General features: G+C 39.7%; 2 protein-coding genes across 2 annotated transcripts in view; both read right to left on the bottom strand.

Moving 5' to 3' along the window:
* On the bottom strand, positions 1–7,627 carry LOC119722050 (N-lysine methyltransferase KMT5A-A-like). Its single transcript, XM_038192037.1, has 6 exons — positions 7,366–7,627; positions 6,632–6,794; positions 4,398–4,575; positions 3,614–3,685; positions 3,151–3,190; positions 1–523 (listed from the first exon to the last, which is right to left on the bottom strand). The coding sequence occupies exons 1-6, from the start codon at positions 7,487–7,489 to the stop codon at positions 492–494; spliced, it is 609 nt and encodes a 202-aa protein (XP_038047965.1). The 5' UTR covers positions 7,490–7,627; the 3' UTR covers positions 1–491.
* Positions 7,628–20,168: 12,541 nt separating this feature from the next.
* LOC119722047 (cytoplasmic dynein 2 intermediate chain 1-like) overlaps positions 20,169–21,164 on the bottom strand; it is a gene marked incomplete at its 5' end in the record, with an annotated part of 71,559 nt that continues 70,563 nt past the window's right edge. Inside the window, 1 exon segment of the mRNA XM_038192035.1 lies at positions 20,169–20,995. Coding sequence (XP_038047963.1) covers positions 20,888–20,995 — 108 coding nt within the window.

Here is a 21,164-nt window from a genome sequence, read left to right as displayed (position 1 = left end):
AATGCATGCAAGATGAATGCAAGTGGGAAGCAGGCTATGAAAACAGATTCAGGACACGATTGCAACAAGAGGGTGAATTTCCCTCATTTGAGCTCGCTCAAAGCGGGACTTCCATAGCAACATGAGGAATGATTGAGAGGACTTTTTAAAAATCTAAACCCTAAATAGAAGTGATTATTCAGCTTTCTATTGATACCAAGACCAGTTAACGCAATTGTAATGATGGCATTCCTGATTTTGCTGCAGCAGGTCACAAATTATTAGACGAATAAGGACAAAACCGACACTAACAAGATGGACAAGTTAAGTGTCAAATGTTTCAGTGTAAGAGTGGATATATGATACATGTTGATGCTACATTTGGTGGAATGTAAGAGAGACAGCAATCTTAAAGAGAAGAGTGCAAACTATGGAGAGTGCAAACTCTGAAGAGCACAAACTGAGTCTACATGCAGTGCAGGATATGGCATCATGGTGAATATTAAATTCACTTACTGTACAGTTTCTTCACCTATCATTTCAGCTGGAATTGATTACGGTACAAAAATAACACAGAAATGAGAATCAGGATTTATAAAATGCTGCACTATTATTTTCCAAGATGCTTTCTAACTGCATGATTTTTTTCATCACTTACAGTAAGTAGCTGTCCTCAACATGCATAAAGCAAACAAAACTAGAACGGCGAAGCCGCCATGGCTCGCTGTCCAAGGCAGGAAGGGAGGCTGAAGGTAGGGTTGGGGATGGGCATGACGGAAGGGGATCAGGATTCTTGTTGATGTGCCTAGGTGTAGGGGTCAGTTTTTAAATGTCAACATAAAAAGTCAACAGATTACCTAATAAATACATGTGAATATAGGTTAGCCGTCACTGTATTATGGGGGAGTTTTCCATTGTTAGAGTAATTAGGACCCAGTTGTGGATTTTTGCATCCCCATCAGTGTCTTCTGCTCCCCATACTTGTATTACCATGGGAAAACTCTTGTGTAGTCGCCACAAATGCAGAACAAGAATGGGTATACATGTACATGTAGACACAGCACCATCACCACCTCCCCCAAACCTTACCCCATCCCAAAACCTTACCCCATCCCCACCCCCCCCTCCCCCACCCAACCCCCTACCCACACCCATTCCATCCTCCCCTAATCATCCCCACCCTATCACCTACACATCCAAACCCCACCCAAACTCCAATCCCTATCTCCTTCCCCCTCCCCTGACCCGTACCCTCCCCAACCCCAACCCCCTACACCCACCTACCCTATCTTCCCCTATCTGTCCTTACCCACTTCTACACATCCCCACCCTAACCCTTACTCGATTCCAATATCCCGCCCACCCCATTCCCCCACCCATACATCCCCACCTGACCCCATGCAACCCCTACTCTGATCCCTATATACTGCCCCCTCCCTTTATCCAACCCCTACAACCCATCCCTACACATCCCCAACCCAACCCCTACTCCGATCCTATATCCCGCCCCCTGCCCAACCCCCTCCTAACCCAACCCCTTCATCCATGCCCATCCTCTCCCTACCTGTCTCCCCCTACCTGTCTCTCCCTACCTGTTCCCACCCCACCCCTACAAATCCCCACCCCACCCAAACCCAGTATTCCAACCCCTCTCCTCTCCCCACCCCACCCCACCCCAACCTGCCCCGCCCCGCCCATCCTAGCTCCCCTACTCATCCTACTCACACAAACCCTAACTCCAACCCTATCCCCCGACCCACCCCACCCCACCCTCCCCTACCCCATCCCTACTCCAACCCCATAAACTAAAAGATCAAACCAGAAGCTCATGCACATCCCCAAAATGCATAGTGTACATGTACATGTTATACCGGTATACACACATGTACATGTTATACCAGTATACGTGTACATGTAACAATTAAAAACTTTAACATTTCCTTGAATTAAAGTTCCTCAATAAAATCATAAAATTTACTGCAATGATATGAACCTAACTGAAGTTATAGGCCTAGAGATGATACCTGACAACTGCATTTAATTTTTTTCCCCAAGTTAACTAGAACCAAAAACTTCAACATTTTTATCTGAACGCGGACGGCCGGACGTCCGGACGGGCGCCCGGACAGACGGACGGAAATTGGTATTACATAGGCTCGCATCTGCTTCGCAGCTCGCCAAAAATGCTACAACTCTCAGAGAGTTTTGGCTGTCATTGGCCCGTGGCCTGTCAACTATTGACCCATTATCTGTCAACTATAACGTACTGAACTTGGAGGTCTGCTTTTGCACAAGGACAATATAAAACACATTCCTTTAAAGAATCACATCCAACACTATGTACCAAGGTTCATTTTTGTTTTACATCTACGGGGTGAGTCAAAAAAAGCGGAACACAAACCCCAAAAATGATATTTCATATTCAAAAAAATATGTAGCACCCAATTAATAATGACTGGAAAGCCAATTTCATAAGCTACTTTTAGATGAAAAAATTACTGAAATTTGTCAATCCGTTTAAGGAATAACACCATTTAAACAAAATGACCCTAAATCCTATCTCGTCCAAAAAATGTGATTTCAAGAATCGTTGTCACAATTCTAAACGTTAAAGGGTCATTGCATTTAAATCGTGATATTCTTTGAACGGATTGAGCAATTTCAATTATTTTTTCCATCTAAAATTAGCTTCTGGATTTGGCTTCCCAGTCGTTATTATTTTTGGTGCTACATATTCGTTTTAAATACAAAATATATTTTCTGGGTTCGGGTTCCGCTTTTTTTGACTCACAAGACTGTATTCAAGGACTGTAAAGACTACTGAGGGAATATTCAAGGGATTTAAGGCAGCAATCAATATTTGTTGTCTTTTGTTCTTTGAAATATTCATGCATTCTAAAAATAGAACACAGCTGCCATAAATGCCTGTTTATTTAATTTTAATATGGCATTTGAGAAAATCATATCACAACAACAAAACACCACTTTTAGAAGAAAAACAAATAACCACTAAATATTGTTCCCTAAATAATGTCTAATACCCCCAGTACATTTAATGTTAATTCCTAAACAATACAAAGTTCTTTTGCAAGTTTTTTTCCTAACAAACAGAACCATATTTTCTTTGGAATAACATGAATGTGAAAACCATCATCATCATCACACAATTACCTGTTGCTATTGAGGTACCTGACATCACATCCTCATGATCCTGAAAAGAAAAGTACAAAGACATTAGACAAAGTTTGCCAGCTTATTTATGTAAGTCATTTCACAAGGAATAAAGAAGAATCACTTCCTAATGTGCAGATCTTAAGTGACAGGCATCTGACCGAAAGACACGGTCTACAGGCCCCAGCAATACTGATGCAAAACAAATGTAAGTTGAAAGGTATAATGACAGTTATGCCCTTCACTGAAGTTCTTAAACGATATAAAAAGCTGAACAAATGATAGGCTAATTTTTCACAGATATCAAAGATGCAGTAGCCCATGTAAATAGAAAAATCAAACCAGGCTTCATGAAAAACTACAAAAAGTGCTGTGAGACAGATGATTTCAGAGCCACAAACTTTTAAAAACTAATTTTCAACCTAAACTTTACTCAGTTTACTTTATTCACAATAAAACATACCTTTATCAACCCACAAAATGTGAGTTGAGGAAAGGGGTCCTCTAGATCTTTGGACTTGGTACTCACAGTTTTCTGTAGATAAAATACATACATGAGCAATCAAGAGATTGTGTGGTGCTCCACTACGAAAAATTAGTCACAGATTTTAACAGTGTTTTATTTTGTAGTGGACATGTGTTACAATACATGTATACAATAAACTGAAAGAATCAAAATGTTATGTTGTCTATTAACCCTAACCTTCCTCAATCCTCCAGGCGTTTTGGAGGATTTGTGAGGATTGAAGCTGAAATGATTTAAGAGGATACATTGCTTTGTCCGCTACCTGGTGCAGGGTGAATAGACTGCATTGCTGGCATACTAGCAGGGCTCAATAGAAGGGATTAGCGAATACAGATACAAGGTATTAAAATAAACGTGAAAAACTCCTCACAGGAATATTCCTATAAAAAAGCCCAAGGGATTAACTTCATGTCAAAGTGGTCTTTTAATGTGAATTTAAGGGATGGGAATGTTCATAGTGTAAACACCTACACATGTACATTTGGTAACATTATAATACCATTACCTTTACTGTTGCCAGGATTTGTTCAAACCTGTTTTTGGCAACAGGGTAACTTTGTCTTTATGAGGAGATGGGGTTTTGCTTCAAACGTTGATATGCTGTTGAAGCCAACTCCATGCCTAATTCAATTCATCTGATATTTGAACAGGCCAAAGAATTGCAAACAAACCTACGTTGTATTGGAAATACGTACAACAAATAAACCAATTAACTTCAAACCTTTCTCCATGGTAGATTGGGGATCCCGTAATCATATCGCAGCTCTGCGCCAATGGGCAGATCTTCTGTGGCAAATAAGCACAGATGGTCATCAACTAACTGGGCTTTGCAGTTAATTTCTCTCCCACACCCATCATTTACCATTCTCCCAAGCCCTCTTGATTTTGTAGCATCCACGCTGAATAAGAAAAATAACAATGATCCTGATTAGGTCAACATTTCTTTGCTCAATTTAAATAATAATAACATTGAAAGAAATGTCCAGATGAACAAAAGCAACAGGCTCTTCAGGTTTGATCTCCATTTTCTACACCCTTGAATGCAAGGTAGGTACATAGCTCATAAGTTGCAACTGTTCAAAATGTACATGTACAGTCTTATTATACAAATATTAAGTGGCTCAAGTGAAATGGGAGGAACATTATCATAAGATGAAATCGAGTGAAATGGAAAAGTCCAGAGTGTTCCGAGCTATAATATTCCTCCCATTTCACAATTTGAAGCCACTCAATATTTGTTTTGTATATAATCGACATACATATCCTTGTCATTTGATTAGTGGAACTCACATCACGTGACATTCGTTATTACTCCCATTCACGTGGGGTCTCAAAAAGTACTATCCGTCCATGGGGAAGTCACCAGGATCATTCTTGTTCCAAGACATGGTATTTGTGTGCAAAGGCATGTTGGTGCGCATGTTCAGCGTAGCGAGTATTGTTCCAAAGAGCCAGCGCTACAGAGTGGGGTTCAAACCTTTTCATGAAGGTGTGGTTTGGAAGAGAGAAATACATTTCCCATCAATTTTGTAGTGAAATAAAAATTCAAATATATTGAATAACAAGGATCTATATGTCATGTATATAAAACAAATATTGAGTGGCTTTAAATTGTGAAATGGGAGGGATTTTATTGCTCTGTAAAATCTGGACTTTTCCAGTTCACTCGGCTTTGCCTCGTGAAATGGAAAGTCCAGATTTAACCTTGCGATAATATTCCTCCTGTTTCACTCTGAGCCACGCAATATTTGTATAATATACCTGACATATAGGTCCTTGTCATTTGATATATTTGAACTTTTATTTCAACATAAAACTGGTGGAAAATGTATTTCTCTCTTCCAAACCACCCCTTCACGAAAATGTTTGAACCCAACTCTGTAGGGCTGGCTCTTTGGAACAATATGCGCTACGCATTTACACACAAATACCGCGTCATGGAACAAGAATGACTCCTAATTGTTGAATAGTATTTCCCATTCCCCATGGGCAAATGGGACTTTTGAGCCCGGCATGAATGGGAGCAATAACGAATGTCACGGGATGTGAGTTCCACTAATCAAATGACAAGGATCTTTATGTCGCTTATATAAACTTTAATAGCTTCAACTCGTTACATTTTATTTAAATCGAGATGACGAGCAAGATGCAGTTTCATAAGTTTGAGAAAAAAAACAGAGAGTTCCCAGTGAAAAAGTCATGAGGTTGAGTCAGATTTGTTATCGAGTTACAACAAATCTAAGTCAGCTCAGCTAATTCAGAATTGATAGGCCAGTGTGACTGCCCATTAGTCTTTTACATTTTCTTTTTACTTAAAGGGCCCATGGAGTGAATATTTCTAAGGAACTTATTTTGTGATACTTTGTAATCTTCTTAAGTTTATGAAATAATTGAAATCCCTTTTTGATTAATTTTACTGAAAATTGCATTTGTTTAAACATTTACAATTTGCCATGCTTTTTCCGAGGAGTGATGGTGCCATGATGTCATTGAAGTAAGATGTTCATTCTTCTGAAATTGTGAACCCGAGAAATCTTGCTCATTGAAAACATTTGTGAAAAAAAGTTTGCTCATTAGCTTACTGCCATGAAATGACACAACAAATCACTAAAAAGAAAGCCAAGTCCACTCTCCATCATCTGTTCTGGTGGTGAGAGGAGTGAGGCTAAACAAAAAATACTTTTGCTTCCGGTTTCCCTACCTACCCTATTCTGACAGCCCCTACCCTAATTTCTTTATGGGAAAAATGAGAAAAAAAAACCCAACTAAAACCATTAATTTCTACGTTTTACCCTTGACTTCACGCAGACGCCTCCATATGATCGTACACACAAACAATATTGGCCAAAAAAAATTCCCTACCTACATTGTACCTACCCTTTTTTCAAATGCCATGCAATCGGAAGCAGAAGTATTTTTTTCCTGTTTTTGGCCTAGTGAATAAGAGATTTTTACCATCGTGTATTTCTCCCATCCTTATAGAAAAACATGAAGTTTCCATCCTTCGTCGCGTAGCTTGCCTCTCTGTGGGTTGCCTCTTTAAGTCCAATGTTTTCACCACAATATTCAAGTAGAAAATCCCCTCTCTTGAATTGTCGATGAGTGAAAACACCTCGGCCTGAAACAAAAGATAAAATAACTTTTTTTTATGCTGTATTGCCTATGTTGTGCTGTTATAAAGATGGCAAGTTTGGGATCAGTTCTGCAAAAGCCTTCCGCACATTAGTTCAGTTCGAGTTCAGCTACCATTAGTGGAGTATTGCCAAATAAGTGGTTGAACTTTTGAACTTTATCTACAGATGTAACATGTTCTAGCTTCTTCTTTTTTGGAAATAAATTTATGAATGGATGCAAATTTGCATGTGACTGATGAAAAAGTTTATTGGAAACAACATATGTCAGTGATTTATTGACTAAAGCGGTAAGACTTTCTCGCCTGGACATTTCTAATTTTTACCTTTTCCCAAGCATCAAATGCAAATTTAGATGAGAAAAATATGTGACACTTTTACATGCATGCAGGTTAAACTTAGAATTTGTTTGGCACATCTCATAGATTTTGAACAAGGGGTGTGAAGTGATGTCCAGGTAAGGCAATCTTTCCAATAATGCTTCATTTTTAAAGTATACATACATACATACATACATACATGTACACGATTGAACATAAATAGCAAAGTGTTTCTTACCAATAGCCTCATTGATGAAATGACATTCCAGTCCTTCTTGGTCAGTTTTAAGTTCAATATGTTTCTGCGCCACTTCCAGTGGTGGAAGGCATTTCTTTGAGCTACGTAAATTCCGATAAGTCATACCTGCTAAACTTCAGAAATAAAAAAAGTTCAAGTTTTTATATAGCCTACTTTGTATTTGGATTCATTAAAATGTATCTTGTCGTAAGTCGTACTTATGTCGAGGACATAACGCATTCAAAACATAGCGGGGGGGGGGGGGGGGGGGCATTTTCGACATACTATATCCAGTACCCATCCAGTTTTGTACCATTTTCTCTAGTCTTTCAAAAATGAAACTCACCTCACCAATTGAGTAGATATATTCATAAACATACGATCCTCTGTCAATGGGGCAGATTTGCATAACATTTGAATAGAGGAGGATATTCAAACAGTCATGCATGATGTCAGTTTAGCTATGTTGTGAATTTTGTGACGGCCATTAATGAAAGATATTGAAAGAAAAAAATCAACCTTCATAGGATTTTTTTTTTTCTCTCCAACTTTTAAGTAAACGTGTCCCCTTCTGTGTTGCTAGTTTCAATTCTTAGGATCATGATGGCGATGCCCGTTTGACATACATTGTTAGCATGGCTAGTAGGTGATCACCATCTTTATTTTCGTGTTGCGTTTTGTCGTTGTCATCGTCACTTCACCGCCAAACTTCCTCAAAAATTCAAACCCTGCCCTTATCTATGACACAGGGCTACCTGTATGTTCTTAATGTCGCCAACTAGTTTGGTAGGTCAAATAATTTAACAGTGGATTTTATTCCCTTTTAGGAACCAGGCCCGTAGATACACGATCGCCGTAACGATAGCCACTGAATAAATATATGCCAGCAGTTAGCCCAGGTTGGATCACATCTTCATAGCATTACAACTGACGTCCAGGGTATTAATTCTACTACCAAAGCAAAACAAATTGTAAAACATTTTTTTCATATTTTCAAGTGATGGAGGAAGCGGAAATTCCGTTAACATACTCCTTGTGTCCACAACTGTGCATGCTCTGGGTTTAGAAAAGGCAAATGTGTCCGTGGGCAGCATGTTTACCACAAATAAACCGCAAGTTCTGCGCTTACATTGTAAACATTTTCAGTACAAACTCAAGGAATTCTCACCAAAAATCCTACAAAAACCATAAAAAAATTGCTAACCAAAAGGCCTACCGGTAGCATCAATCAGTTTCACCAGATCAGAATGGCAGTCACATGCATGAAAAAACAATGCCTCTAATCCCAGATACAAAGTCATAGTGAAAACCAAAACATAAAGAAAAATAAGTGAGAGAATTAGTCTTCGCACATAAGTTTGTAGCACTTGAATTCTAACACTATTTGCTGAATAAGCAGGTCCTGCCATGCTTCGAGTTTGAAAGATAACATGAGCTAGAGACTTACCCCTGGAGTTGTGTTGACAACAAAATGGCTGCCTCCTCAAACCTATGCACTGAGCATGCCCAGCAATGAAGGTCACAGGACCACACTCTCTCATAAGATGATAGAGGGCGACATTTCTTATAACTATCAGAGTCCACATTGTACCAAACACTTCATGCGAACTAAGCTTCAAAGTGTGGACCTCATTTTGGACAGTTAATTCATCTCTACATAGAGTCTCATTGGAAAATATGCAGTAAATCTGTGTGGACGTGTGCAAGTCCACACAAGAACGGCTTGTCTACAGTACGTTGGTGTGCAAGCTTTTGCAAGTCCACACAAGGTCTGCAATGCCAACACGCCCAGTCACACACACACACGCACAACCCATACATAGTACTGCAATAGGCATATTGTAACGGCGACCCAAAGAGGCCAACCGTCAGTTGGGGGGATTAACTAATTAATCAAATATACATGGGTGTTGATCACAAAATAACCGACAAAGGGACAAGTATATGCAATATCAGAAAATAGAAATAATGAAAATTTAATTAGCGCGTCTTCGCTTACAAAATAATTAACCAGGGGAGAGCATGTACGTTGTAAATATAAATGATAGAATTTAAATAGTTACTGACAGAGCAGAGTTCAGACTGGCACCACTACGATACAACACCGTAGTCCACAAGCAGGCCATGTAAAAACTACTGGGGGCAAGGGGGGTAATATTGGAACATACTCACAAGACTATGCAGACCACTGAACCCTTTGGTGTAATGGTGGTGGTGGTGATGCAAATTAAAGAACACAGCGTCTTGCCCAAAAACGAAGGCCAAATTAAACTAGGCTTCCACCGTCAGCCATACATGTACAGGAACTTAGAAAATATGGAACTAAAATGCACACCACCATCCACCACCATGCCCCAGTCGCAAGTCCACGCCCTACTGGGCTTTCAAAGGGGTTTTATAGTGCTGGGTAAAAATATGCATAAGAATTTCAAGATTAGGCATACTAATGCAGTGTGTCTTTGGTACTGGGGGATATTTGCATAAACACTAAGTACAGAGGTATGGGGGCAAGGAACTTATATCCCAGTATTGTGAGGGTAAACAATAAAGACTGCCATGAGAGCTCCATCTGTGGTTTGACTGCAACCCAAATACTATTCTATTGTGGTGTAAAGTAGGTTAAGACTTAAGTTGAACAAAGTAAGCTCTGAAATAGTTTTGTGGCATTAATCTGACTTGAGAACAGATGTAATACATGACTGCTATGGATTACTGTGGCCAAAGCGCTCTCTATTTAGTTTAAAGGTGCAATTGGGACCATGATAAAATCAAATTTTGTTACAATGCCCTCCCCTGTGAAAAAGGCGCGTCTCTGCGCCTATATAAAAAAAATACAAATTTCATATTTGAAGTTATTAATCAAAATTTGAATTAATAAAAATAATTATTTACAACATTCCGGTATTAGTATAGCATCTCAGGTTTCTCAAAAATCGGAGTTTGAAAAGATGGTAATTTAACATGTTTCAGCACATGGTATAGGCAAGTTTGTGACCAGTCTCATAAAATACAGGATTTATTTGTAAATTTTAAACAATTTCCTTTATTATTAGAATTATGAGCCTGCTTTCCTCTGAGATTTAAAAGCATGTGAATTTATGTAATTTGATATTTGCACTTTTCTTTTTCACTTATTAGTGTCCAAATTATTTGGTCTGCAGCCCAAACAAGGCACAAGTGTTCTGGTGCAATCACACGCAGGCTTAAATCTTATTTGAGTTCATGTCACAAAATCTCCTGTGCGAAGCCACATCGGCAGCTGTCGATGTCGTCGTCGGGGACGTGTCCGGCCGGATTCCACGTCTCCATGACTTGACGATGCCTCATGTTGTTCCTCCTCATCCGACTTTGATTCTGGGTAGTCCCTGTTGGATGCGGCAATGGCGTCCTCCATCTCCCTGATGTCTCCATCTTGTCCGAAGCCTCTTTGGTCATCCTTCTCTCCATCACCAGCCGCTATGATTGCTTCCCTGGTATGGAGGTCCGAATCGCTGATCCAAGGCGTTCCTGACTGTCCCAGTTCCCCGTCACTCCCACTGCCATGCTCATCACTAGTAGACTTGTCTATGGTGCTCAGTTCCTCCAGCTGTCCAGTAACATCTCCGGTAGTCTCTTCCGGCTGTTCACCAATGAAATCTTCAGAAACTCTCTGTGTAACAGAACTTGAAACGCATGGTTTTAATCTATCAAAATGGACAACTTTTCTTTGTCCTGTCTGCTCATGTTGTATACGATAAACTGCATCTGATATGCGTTTAACAACACGGTATGGACCTTTCCAATGAGATTGGAGTTTAGGACTTAGACCAATCTTTCGGACATAGCTATACAACCATACTTTGTCACCTGGAGAGTATGGTTTGCCTTTTAACTTGGCATCGTACAACCGTTTCTGTCTTTTCTGCTCTCCTTGAATCTTTTCTCTAGCTACTTCGAAAGATTTCTGCATTCTATGGTAAAGTTCAGATGCATATTCATCAGAACTTTTGTTCCCTTGACTTTGGGGATGACTAACAAGCAAGTCTAATGGCAATGACACTTCTCTTCCAAACATCATTCTGTTTGGACTTACTCCTGTAGTTTCTTGCTCACTCGCTCTATACGCCATCATGGCGTATGGTAAATGTACATCCCAGTCCGACTGGTCTTCTCTGATGTACATACTGAGAATAGTCTGTATCGTACGATTAAATCGTTCGACAAGACCGTCTGATTGGGGATGATATGGGGTCGTGCGCGTTTTATTTATCCCTAACAACTGACAGATGGATTGAAAAAGTTGACTCTCAAAATTGGAACCTTGGTCGGAATGTATGCTTAAAGGTACCCCGAAGCGACAAATAAATTGTTCGACCAACACTGTAGCAACTGTTCGTGCTTCTTGGTTACGTAATGGGTATGCTTCCGCCCATTTCGTAAAATAATCCATGACTACCAAAATGTATCTGTTGCCACGTTTTGAACGTGGCAACGGACCAAAAATGTCTATGCCTAATCTCTCTAGTGGGGCACCAACTGACGAAGTTTGAAGAGGGGCTCGTGGTTTTGGAGCCGGTGACTTTCTTCTTGCACAAGCATCGCACTGTTTAACCAACTGCTCTATCTCACTCCGATACCCAATCCAGTAGAACAATCGTTGAATCTTTTTAAATGTTCTCAACCGACCTAGATGACCACCAGTTTTCGAACTATGAGCTTGTGCAAAAACTGTTCTGACCTTGACAGCAGGAACCACAAGTTGTAAAAGAGAGGGATTCCCCTCAAATCTTCTGTACAACATACCGTTGCTAAGTTCCAGCTGGTCCCATTGATACCAATATCCTTTTGTCTTCCTACCAAAACTAGACACTTCTCTGCCTGCTGGTCTAACTTGACTTTTCTCCTTCCACTTGATGATGGGGGCCAGACATGGGTCACAGCGTTGAGCCTTCCGAAAATCATCCTCATCCCAACCTGCAAAAGTCTGACTCAGAGATCCACATATCACTTGAAATTCACTGTCATCTTCTTTTTGATCGATTTGTGGCTGTTCATCTAACCTTGATAATGCATCTGCATTTCTATGTTGAGTACCAGGTCTGTGACATATATCAAAATCAAATGAGCTCAATGTCTCTAACCATCGTGCAAGCTGGCCCTGAATGTTCTTGAAATTAAACAGCCATGGCAAAGACCCATGATCGGTTCTCAGAGTGAACCTCCTGCCATACAAATAATGCCTGAAATACTTGACAAAATGAACAGCGGCCAAAAGTTCTCGTCTGGTGACACTATAGTTGATCTCTGTTTTACTCAGCTTGCGACTCGCATATGCTATTACCTTTTCCTGACCATTTTGATGTTGTGAAAGAACTGCACCAATGCTAGCTCCACTGGCGTCTGTATCAAGAATGAATGGCAATGAAAAATCTGGAAAAGTCAAAATGGGAGCAGAGGTTAATTTCTCCTTCAGCAACTGAAAAGCTACATCACACTCTTGTGTCCATTTAAATTTAACCTCTTTCTGGGTAAGTCTGTGCAACGGAGCAGCAATCAACGCAAAATTTCTCACAAAACGCCTATAATATGAACATAATCCAAGAAAACTCCGAACATCTTTAAGATGTCGGGGAGTCGGCCAATCACGAACCTTGACTGTCTTTTCCGGATCAGTCGATACTCCTGTACTCGAAACAATATGACCCAGATAACAAACTTCTGTTTGAAACAAAGAACACTTTTTGGGTTTTAGTTTCAGACCTGCTTGGGATAATCGAGTGAGAACTTCACCCAAACGGGCTGTGTGCTCTTCAAAAGTTGATGCAAAAATGAGAATATCATCTAAATACACAAGACAAGTTTTCCAATGGAGGCCACTCAGAACTAACTCCATCAGCCTTTCAAAAGTACTGGGGGCGTTGCACAGGCCGAAAGGCATGACGTTAAATTCGTAAAGGCCGCTACCTGTGGTAAAAGCTGTTTTTGATTTGTCTTTTGGGTTGACCGTGACCTGCCAATAACCACTAGCGAGATCTACCGATGAAAACCATCGAGAACCAGAGAGAGCATCAAGACTGTCATCTATACGTGGCAATGGATAGGCATCTTTAAGTGTCACTTCGTTAAGTTTCCTATAATCTACGCAAAATCGCGTAGAGCCATCTTTCTTTTTGACCAATACTACTGGGCTTGCCCAGGGACTGGAGGATGAAGTTATTACACCCGACTCGAGCATGTCATCTACTTGTTTCTGTGCCTCCTGCCTTTGATGATAAGGTAATCGCCGAGCCGGAAGACGGCGAGGTTTAGCATTACCTGTATCAATGTCATGATATGTGACTTTGGTCTGACCAAGTTCACCAGTCTGAGAAAAACAAGTGGTTTGTTCAAGTAACAAATCTGTCAACTTATGCTTCTGCTCTTCATCTAAATTAACAGAACTGCGATCTAAAAGGTCTCTCATAGCTGGGCTAAGTGTGTTTTCTGTTTTACCCTCTTGTTCATTCTCCACTACTTCACCTGAATGAAACATTCCTATAGTTGTTCCTTTCTGCAAAACTGACGTTTCTGGTTGCACATTAAGAACCCTAACTGGAATGAGATTTTTGTCAGGGTTGGCAAACACTCGTCCAATTAATACACCATTGTCCTTAGCTATCAATTTGTTACAAGACTCTACAACTCCATGGGTTATCTTACCACGCATGTGTACTCTGCCAGTGACAATTATCTCCTGATTACCGGGAATTACAACTGTCTCCGCCACCGAAATTCGACAACATGAAAAAGAGGTCACTTCTGTGGTCAGTGGAACAATTACATCACCAAATTGAAGCTTGTGCCGGGGGATATTTAAAATACCACCATACTCTGTCAAGAAATCCAACCCTAGAATGCCTGCATGTGTTATCGGCGCTATTAGGACTCTATGTCGTCTATGCAATTTACCAAATCCAATGATTACTTGGGCACAACCCTCAACCTGCAAGGCACTGCCTTCTACAGCTACTACCGACTGATTATATGACTGAAGACCTTGTCGTACATCATGTGGTAACAGTTCCCAAGTATGTGGGTGTAAAATGGTAACAGACGAACCTGTATCAAGTAAGAATTTTACACCGACGCCATTAATTGTACCATGTACAAAACAGGCTGGAGACTGGGCCTTACTATCTACTGAGGGCTGGGTACTGACCCCATACTCAGCCGAGTATCGTTTTCCTGGTGAGGATTATTCGACCCTACAGAAGCAGGATTAGGAGAGTTTGACTCCATGTTGGGGCACTCTGATTTCTTGTGTCCTATCTCCTTACAATTCCAACAAACAATGGGGCCTCTCTTTTTTGGATAGCGGAACTTCACCTGGGACCGTAACTGTTGGAGCTGTTGTTCTAATTGTTTGACTTTTTCCTCCAAATCATCTTTTGACTTTGTCTCAGAACTACCATGACTAGGTTTCGGATTTGCACTAGCTATCACCTGTTTGGGCAGTGTTTCCTTATTGAATTCAAGGTGAAGGAAGGCTTCCTCCTCTGACGCTAAGGTAAGTGCTGATCCTAATGATTTAGGCTTAAGTCTCCTAACCTGTACTCGAACGTCTGCCGAGTCTAAGGCATCTAAAAAGCAATCACGACCCAACTCGTCTCTAAACTCTGAAGAAACATCTGGGTATGCCTTAAGAACTAATCTACGAATATCACTTGCGAGTTCTGGGAGTGGTTCACCTTTTCTTCGAACCCTAGCTTTTAGTTTGGCTCGATAGAGATCTGTCTGCCCTGGTGGACTAAAGCGTTCTCGCAACGACTTCACAAGCTCTGCATAGTTTGTTTTCTTCGCCTCAGGTAAGTCTGTGTATACTTGTAAAGCAGGACCCCTCAGCTTAACAGCCAAAAAATGTGTTTTCTGCGCTTCTGTCCAGGAGTTAATTTCACTACAGAGATTAAGGTGCGTTAACCAATCATCTAGTTGTGTTTTACCATCAAACGTGTCAGGAACTACTACTGGTTTCTTAACGGGAGCATCAGAAAATTCTGGAGGAGCAGTCACTACTACAGGTGTATTGGGAAAGGATAAGCCAATATCACATACCGGATTTGATACACCAGGAGCTGGTGTATCAGTTATGTAGGGTTCAGTATTGTGCAAGTCTGTGAGCCTACCTTGCCTCTGCCCATAGTCGTCCATGGGGGTGGACCTACGACTAGGGTCAGGAAACCTATCCTCATACCCCATGGACGGAGCAGACACGCCCATATTTTCCATGCCTACTTCTACCAATCTTTCATCTAGCTCTGTCTGTAACAAACCTATAGTACGATTTATTTGTTCGTACACTGCTTCACGTCTGGAAGCCATATCTAAGCAACTACTTATGCTCTCTGGTAATACATTTTGTTTTTAAAAAAAAGAAAAGAAAAGAGAGAAAACATTGTCATGGCACCTGGCCCGTATCCTAAAAATTGTAAGGGTATACAATGTTATACCCGGATCTTCCACCAAAAACTGTAACGGCGACCCAAAGAGGCCAACCGTCAGTTGGGGGGATTAACTAATTAATCAAATATACATGGGTGTTGATCACAAAATAACCGACAAAGGGACAAGTATATGCAATATCAGAAAATAGAAATAATGAAAATTTAATTAGCGCGTCTTCGCTTACAAAATAATTAACCAGGGGAGAGCATGTACGTTGTAAATATAAATGATAGAATTTAAATAGTTACTGACAGAGCAGAGTTCAGACTGGCACCACTACGATACAACACCGTAGTCCACAAGCAGGCCATGTAAAAACTACTGGGGGCAAGGGGGGTAATATTGGAACATACTCACAAGACTATGCAGACCACTGAACCCTTTGGTGTAATGGTGGTGGTGGTGATGCAAATTAAAGAACACAGCGTCTTGCCCAAAAACGAAGGCCAAATTAAACTAGGCTTCCACCGTCAGCCATACATGTACAGGAACTTAGAAAATATGGAACTAAAATGCACACCACCATCCACCACCATGCCCCAGTCGCAAGTCCACGCCCTACTGGGCTTTCAAAGGGGTTTTATAGTGCTGGGTAAAAATATGCATAAGAATTTCAAGATTAGGCATACTAATGCAGTGTGTCTTTGGTACTGGGGGATATTTGCATAAACACTAAGTACAGAGGTATGGGGGCAAGGAACTTATATCCCAGTATTGTGAGGGTAAACAATAAAGACTGCCATGAGAGCTCCATCTGTGGTTTGACTGCAACCCAAATACTATTCTATTGTGGTGTAAAGTAGGTTAAGACTTAAGTTGAACAAAGTAAGCTCTGAAATAGTTTTGTGGCATTAATCTGACTTGAGAACAGATGTAATACATGACTGCTATGGATTACTGTGGCCAAAGCGCTCTCTATTTAGTTTAAAGGTGCAATTGGGACCATGATAAAATCAAATTTTGTTACAATATGCACGCACACACACACCCATCTATAGAAATTGCCCTGTGGAGACCTATACAATCTTTCCCTATTGTGGAAATGTCTCCACAAGGATACAAATTTGAGCTCACACACACACACACGCACACACCCATACTTGTTTCAGATGACTAGTGTGGACTTTCCATTGCTTTCGTGTAGTTAAGAAAAACCAGTGAAAAAACTCATTTTTCTGAAACTGTGAAAACTCTTTCAACCCAATTTTTTTTCTATGATTCCCTTTAGTGTTTCTCTTCATTCTGCTACAGATAAACCTAACCCAAAAATGCCTCTAAACCTGTTTTCCAGAAATGGGGAAACACTGTGTGGACGTGGGGCAAGTCCACACAACGTCGGTGCTACCTACATTATGTGGACGTCTTTTGTTCGGAAGTCCACACTGCGTATGTAAGACAAGCTCACACGGACGGACAAGGCGAAAACAGTATGCCCCTTCGGCTTCGCCGGCAGGGCATAAAAAAAAAAATCTTGAGAGACAGGCGTTTTGGGAATATTGTTATGGTTATGGTTATGGTTTATATTTTTCATATCATAGCACAAACAACATAATAAACAGGAAACTATATAAAGAATGACAAACAATGATATGAGGGATCCAGGTAAAAAGCATATGCTTGTACAAGACCTGGAACCCATAATTACAAATTAAGCTAATAAATTAATATGTACATACAATAGGCTGAATTCACCATAAAGGGAAAATAAGTTTGTTCACCATAAAGGGAAAATAAGCTTTCTTGTCCAAGTTAACCTTACTTGGTAAAAAAATGGAAAAAATTAACTTGTACTAGATAAATATTCTAGTACAACTTAATTTTCATTAATAAAAAAAAAAAAATGAAATTACAGATCACATGTAAATGTAAAAAAATTATGCCTGCAGCACGCCATTCGTAAGATGCTGAATGGCGCACAATAAGGCACACAAATCTGAAAATCTACGGTCTTTTTTGGGGGGGGGGGGGGTGTCACTTCAAAAGATGGTTTAAATACCCAAATGTCTAAAAAAATACCCTAATTTGGCACAATAAACTCCTTATTGTGCGCAATTCGGCATCTTACAAATTTACCGTATTTTGTACAGTTAACTGAAGTAGGGCTGGGTGCATGTGGTTGTGAAGAACTGCATACTTGTATACACAAGCTGTACTGCTGCATGCAGTATTTGCCGATTTGGGGGCACTTTTTTTTTGGGGGGGGGGGACAACGTTGAAAAGAGTAGATTAATTTAACAAATAATGAGTTTAACAAGTGACTTACTTTTATTTTATTTTTTTTCCGTTTTGCAAGCCAATTACTGATGGTCATTAGTATAGGTTTTCCCGGAACAATTTCGGAAAATGTGTGATTAAATTTGTGAAACATAAATTCAATTTGGCGCCGAGTTTGAGAACGACGTACATCCTGGTTTCATTTTCGCAATAACTAGCATTCAATTTCATTTTGCATCAATCAAATGAACGAATGTGCATAACGTTTCATTTAAGGGATTACAAATACGGGATTAGGCTTTCGGTTTGACGTATGTGTTGCCGATTATTACGAATGTGCAATCCAATTCGCAGAAAATCGATTGTCTATTGTGACACAGGCTGAATTGAACATTCTTTTTCATTTGTTACAATTTAAATTCGCATTTTCTGCATTCAATTTAAATAAATTATACAGGCCTATACAAATCATGATACATTTTTGATTCATTAATTAATCAATGTATGCCTTATTGATCATTAATGTGTTTGTTCTTATATACACGCCTATGTGAAATGTAGGCAAATGAAATGTGAATATGATATATAACATGGCCAATATGAAATCACTCAAAATAATCTTGTACCGTAGCCATATTATTGAGACGGTAAAGGGACACATCACGTGTCACGTTACATGGGATCTGCATGGGGACTTTTTGAATGTTCAAAAATTCAATCATTCAATCAACCATTCCACAACTGTTAATTTAATGCATAAATGAATTCCAATGCTTGACCAGGCATATGTTAAATAACACTGCGAGGGAAATCGGCTGCACATTTAGCGAAAAAGATTGATGATAAATTAAAAGGAAAACAGGATTGCGGATGTGCCTTCGATTTCGCGCTAAAATGAATTGTCAATACACTAAATGCAGAGCACATTCGGGAAATCGTACGCTGATTTTTTACGACTGAATGCACTTTCACGGAAAAAGAATTATCATTTGTTAAATAGAAGCAGAGATTTGGAACGTTCATTCTATTTCGCACAAAAACGAATGCTTCTTTTACAAATTCGTGTACACATTTTCCGAAATTGTCCAGGAAAACCTATATTTACATAATAAACATCATTTCATACAGAATTTTATTTATTTCTATAACACTTTTTGGAAAACACATGCACTTGATTTGAAAGTCTATTTTTGAAAATCTGGCTGCTAATAAGGAATAATATTTTGTTTATCTGCCACTGACTTTTATTGAACTTGAAATTATGCTTAGTCTCTTTAATCGGTTTGAAAGTCTGGATTTGAAAGTCAGTAGCCGATTTCACGAAAAATTGCGTAGCTCGTGCAATTTTATAGTGCAAATGGGCAAAAAATTTACGATCTTTTTTTAACGAAACGTGGCGTAGCTGCACAACGTTTTAAAAAATCTAAACATCTTGGACAAGGATAACAGCAGTTTGTTCACGAAACAGTCGTTGAATCACTTCAGCCCACCAGCCTATTTTTTATTCCCAGGACGGTTGGGGCCAAGTAATAAATAATTCAGCAGGTCATGAATTATTCAGTGATCGGGTCAGTGTGTTTATTCATGAGAACAGAACAATGATATTAAAAGCATCGTTGTTATTAATCAACCAGTTACATAAACGCAATTTCATACATGTACTTTAAAATGCGTTAATATACAAATAACGAATGTTTGTGAGTGCGATGGTAAGAATAATTTCATGAGTTGACAGATTGAATGTTCTATTCCACGAGGCGAAGCCGAGTGGAATAGAACATTCAATCTGTCACCGAATGAAATTATTCTTTCCATCGCACGAACGTAAAACATTCGTTATTTGTTTTATACAACACCTGAATAAATTCTCGTCATTTGATTGGTAAATTATAAACTACAATTTATTTTGATTTTAAAGATGTTGAACTACCCCTTCACGAAAATGTTTGAACCCAACGCTGTAAGCGCTGGCTCTTTGGAACAATACGCGCTACGCTGAACGCGCACACCAGCATGCATTTTGCACGCAAATACCGCGTCACGGAACAAGCGCAAAGTGAAACGGTATAACGCATGGGTATAACGCATGGTCGCACCGTGCATTATACCGAATAATAATATGTCACGTGATCTACAATTCACCAATCAGATGACGGGGATTTATTCAGGTGTTGTATAATGTAACCTAGTACCCTAGTGGATAGCGAGATGAGCTATGGATACAAAGATCCCTGGTTTGAATCCATGTTGTCACTGCTCATTTTCAATGTGACTATTTTTCTGATCTAAATTTATCGTTTAGGAAATTTTAATTGAAGGGAAAAGAGAGAATGAGAACCTAAGTTTCCTTACAATGATTCAAATGAAAAACTGAATTATGCATGACTTGGCCCCACTCTCCTAGGAAAAAAAAAACTTTCTTCAGAATCGTGCAGCAACTCAAAATATTATTGTCACTGGTAAAATAAAAATTCTTTTACTTCAAACGATAACGGGCTTCACGACGATCACGATTTGCTGGTAAAATAGGTCATTTGCAGTCGCTACCCTACAAGTCGAGGACTTTAGGAAATGTGTCATGAGTGAAATGTTGCGCAGCATGAAATGCTGCGCATCAGTGTGAAATGTGGCGCAAGTGGAGTTGCGCCATTACGTAATGTTCTGTGAAATCGGCTGCTGGCTCTTTATGTTGAAAAAATATCTTTTATTCTCTATCAACTATAAACTTTGTCGGAACGTTTTAAAAATAACATTTTACAAATTTAAATTAAACAAGCCATTTGTTTGACTTCGCAAAACTTCACTGTGATGTGCAGCTGGTCAACTGAACATACATGTAGAAGCCAATCTATTTGTTTAATAACTCTGTCATTTGCTGGATCTCATCGATGCTGCAGACTGTGAAGCGCTTATTAATAATGTGCACATCAACAGCACCATTGTCATCCGTTACTACCTGTAAATAGGGGAGGGGGGAGGGTTATTACCAAAGATGTCAGTAAGCCACCAATGATTAGAATTGGACCTTTTGTTTTACCTTCAATCAACGAGAAGCTTATTTTCATGACTCTTTTTGTGCACCAGCACTGTCATTTCTAAATGTCCTCATTGGTAATGTTTGACAT

Source organism: Patiria miniata, unplaced genomic scaffold (genome assembly GCF_015706575.1).
Source record: "Patiria miniata isolate m_02_andy unplaced genomic scaffold, ASM1570657v1 HiC_scaffold_14, whole genome shotgun sequence".
NCBI classification, from domain to species: domain Eukaryota; kingdom Metazoa; phylum Echinodermata; class Asteroidea; order Valvatida; family Asterinidae; genus Patiria; species Patiria miniata.
The sequence above is the reverse complement of the archived record's forward strand: the minus strand, read 5'-3'. Positions and strand labels throughout refer to the sequence as shown.

Coding starts and splice junctions, on each gene's coding strand:
- LOC119722050 (XM_038192037.1), bottom strand. CDS start 7,489: ATGACTTATCGGAATTTACGTAGCTCAAAGAAATGCCTTCCACCACTG. Junction 3,686..4,397: donor CCAATCTACCATGGAGAAAG/GTTTGAAGTTAA, acceptor TTTTATCTACAG/AAAACTGTGAGTACCAAGTC. Junction 524..3,150: donor AGGTACCTCAATAGCAACAG/GTAATTGTGTGA, acceptor AATCAATTCCAG/CTGAAATGATAGGTGAAGAA.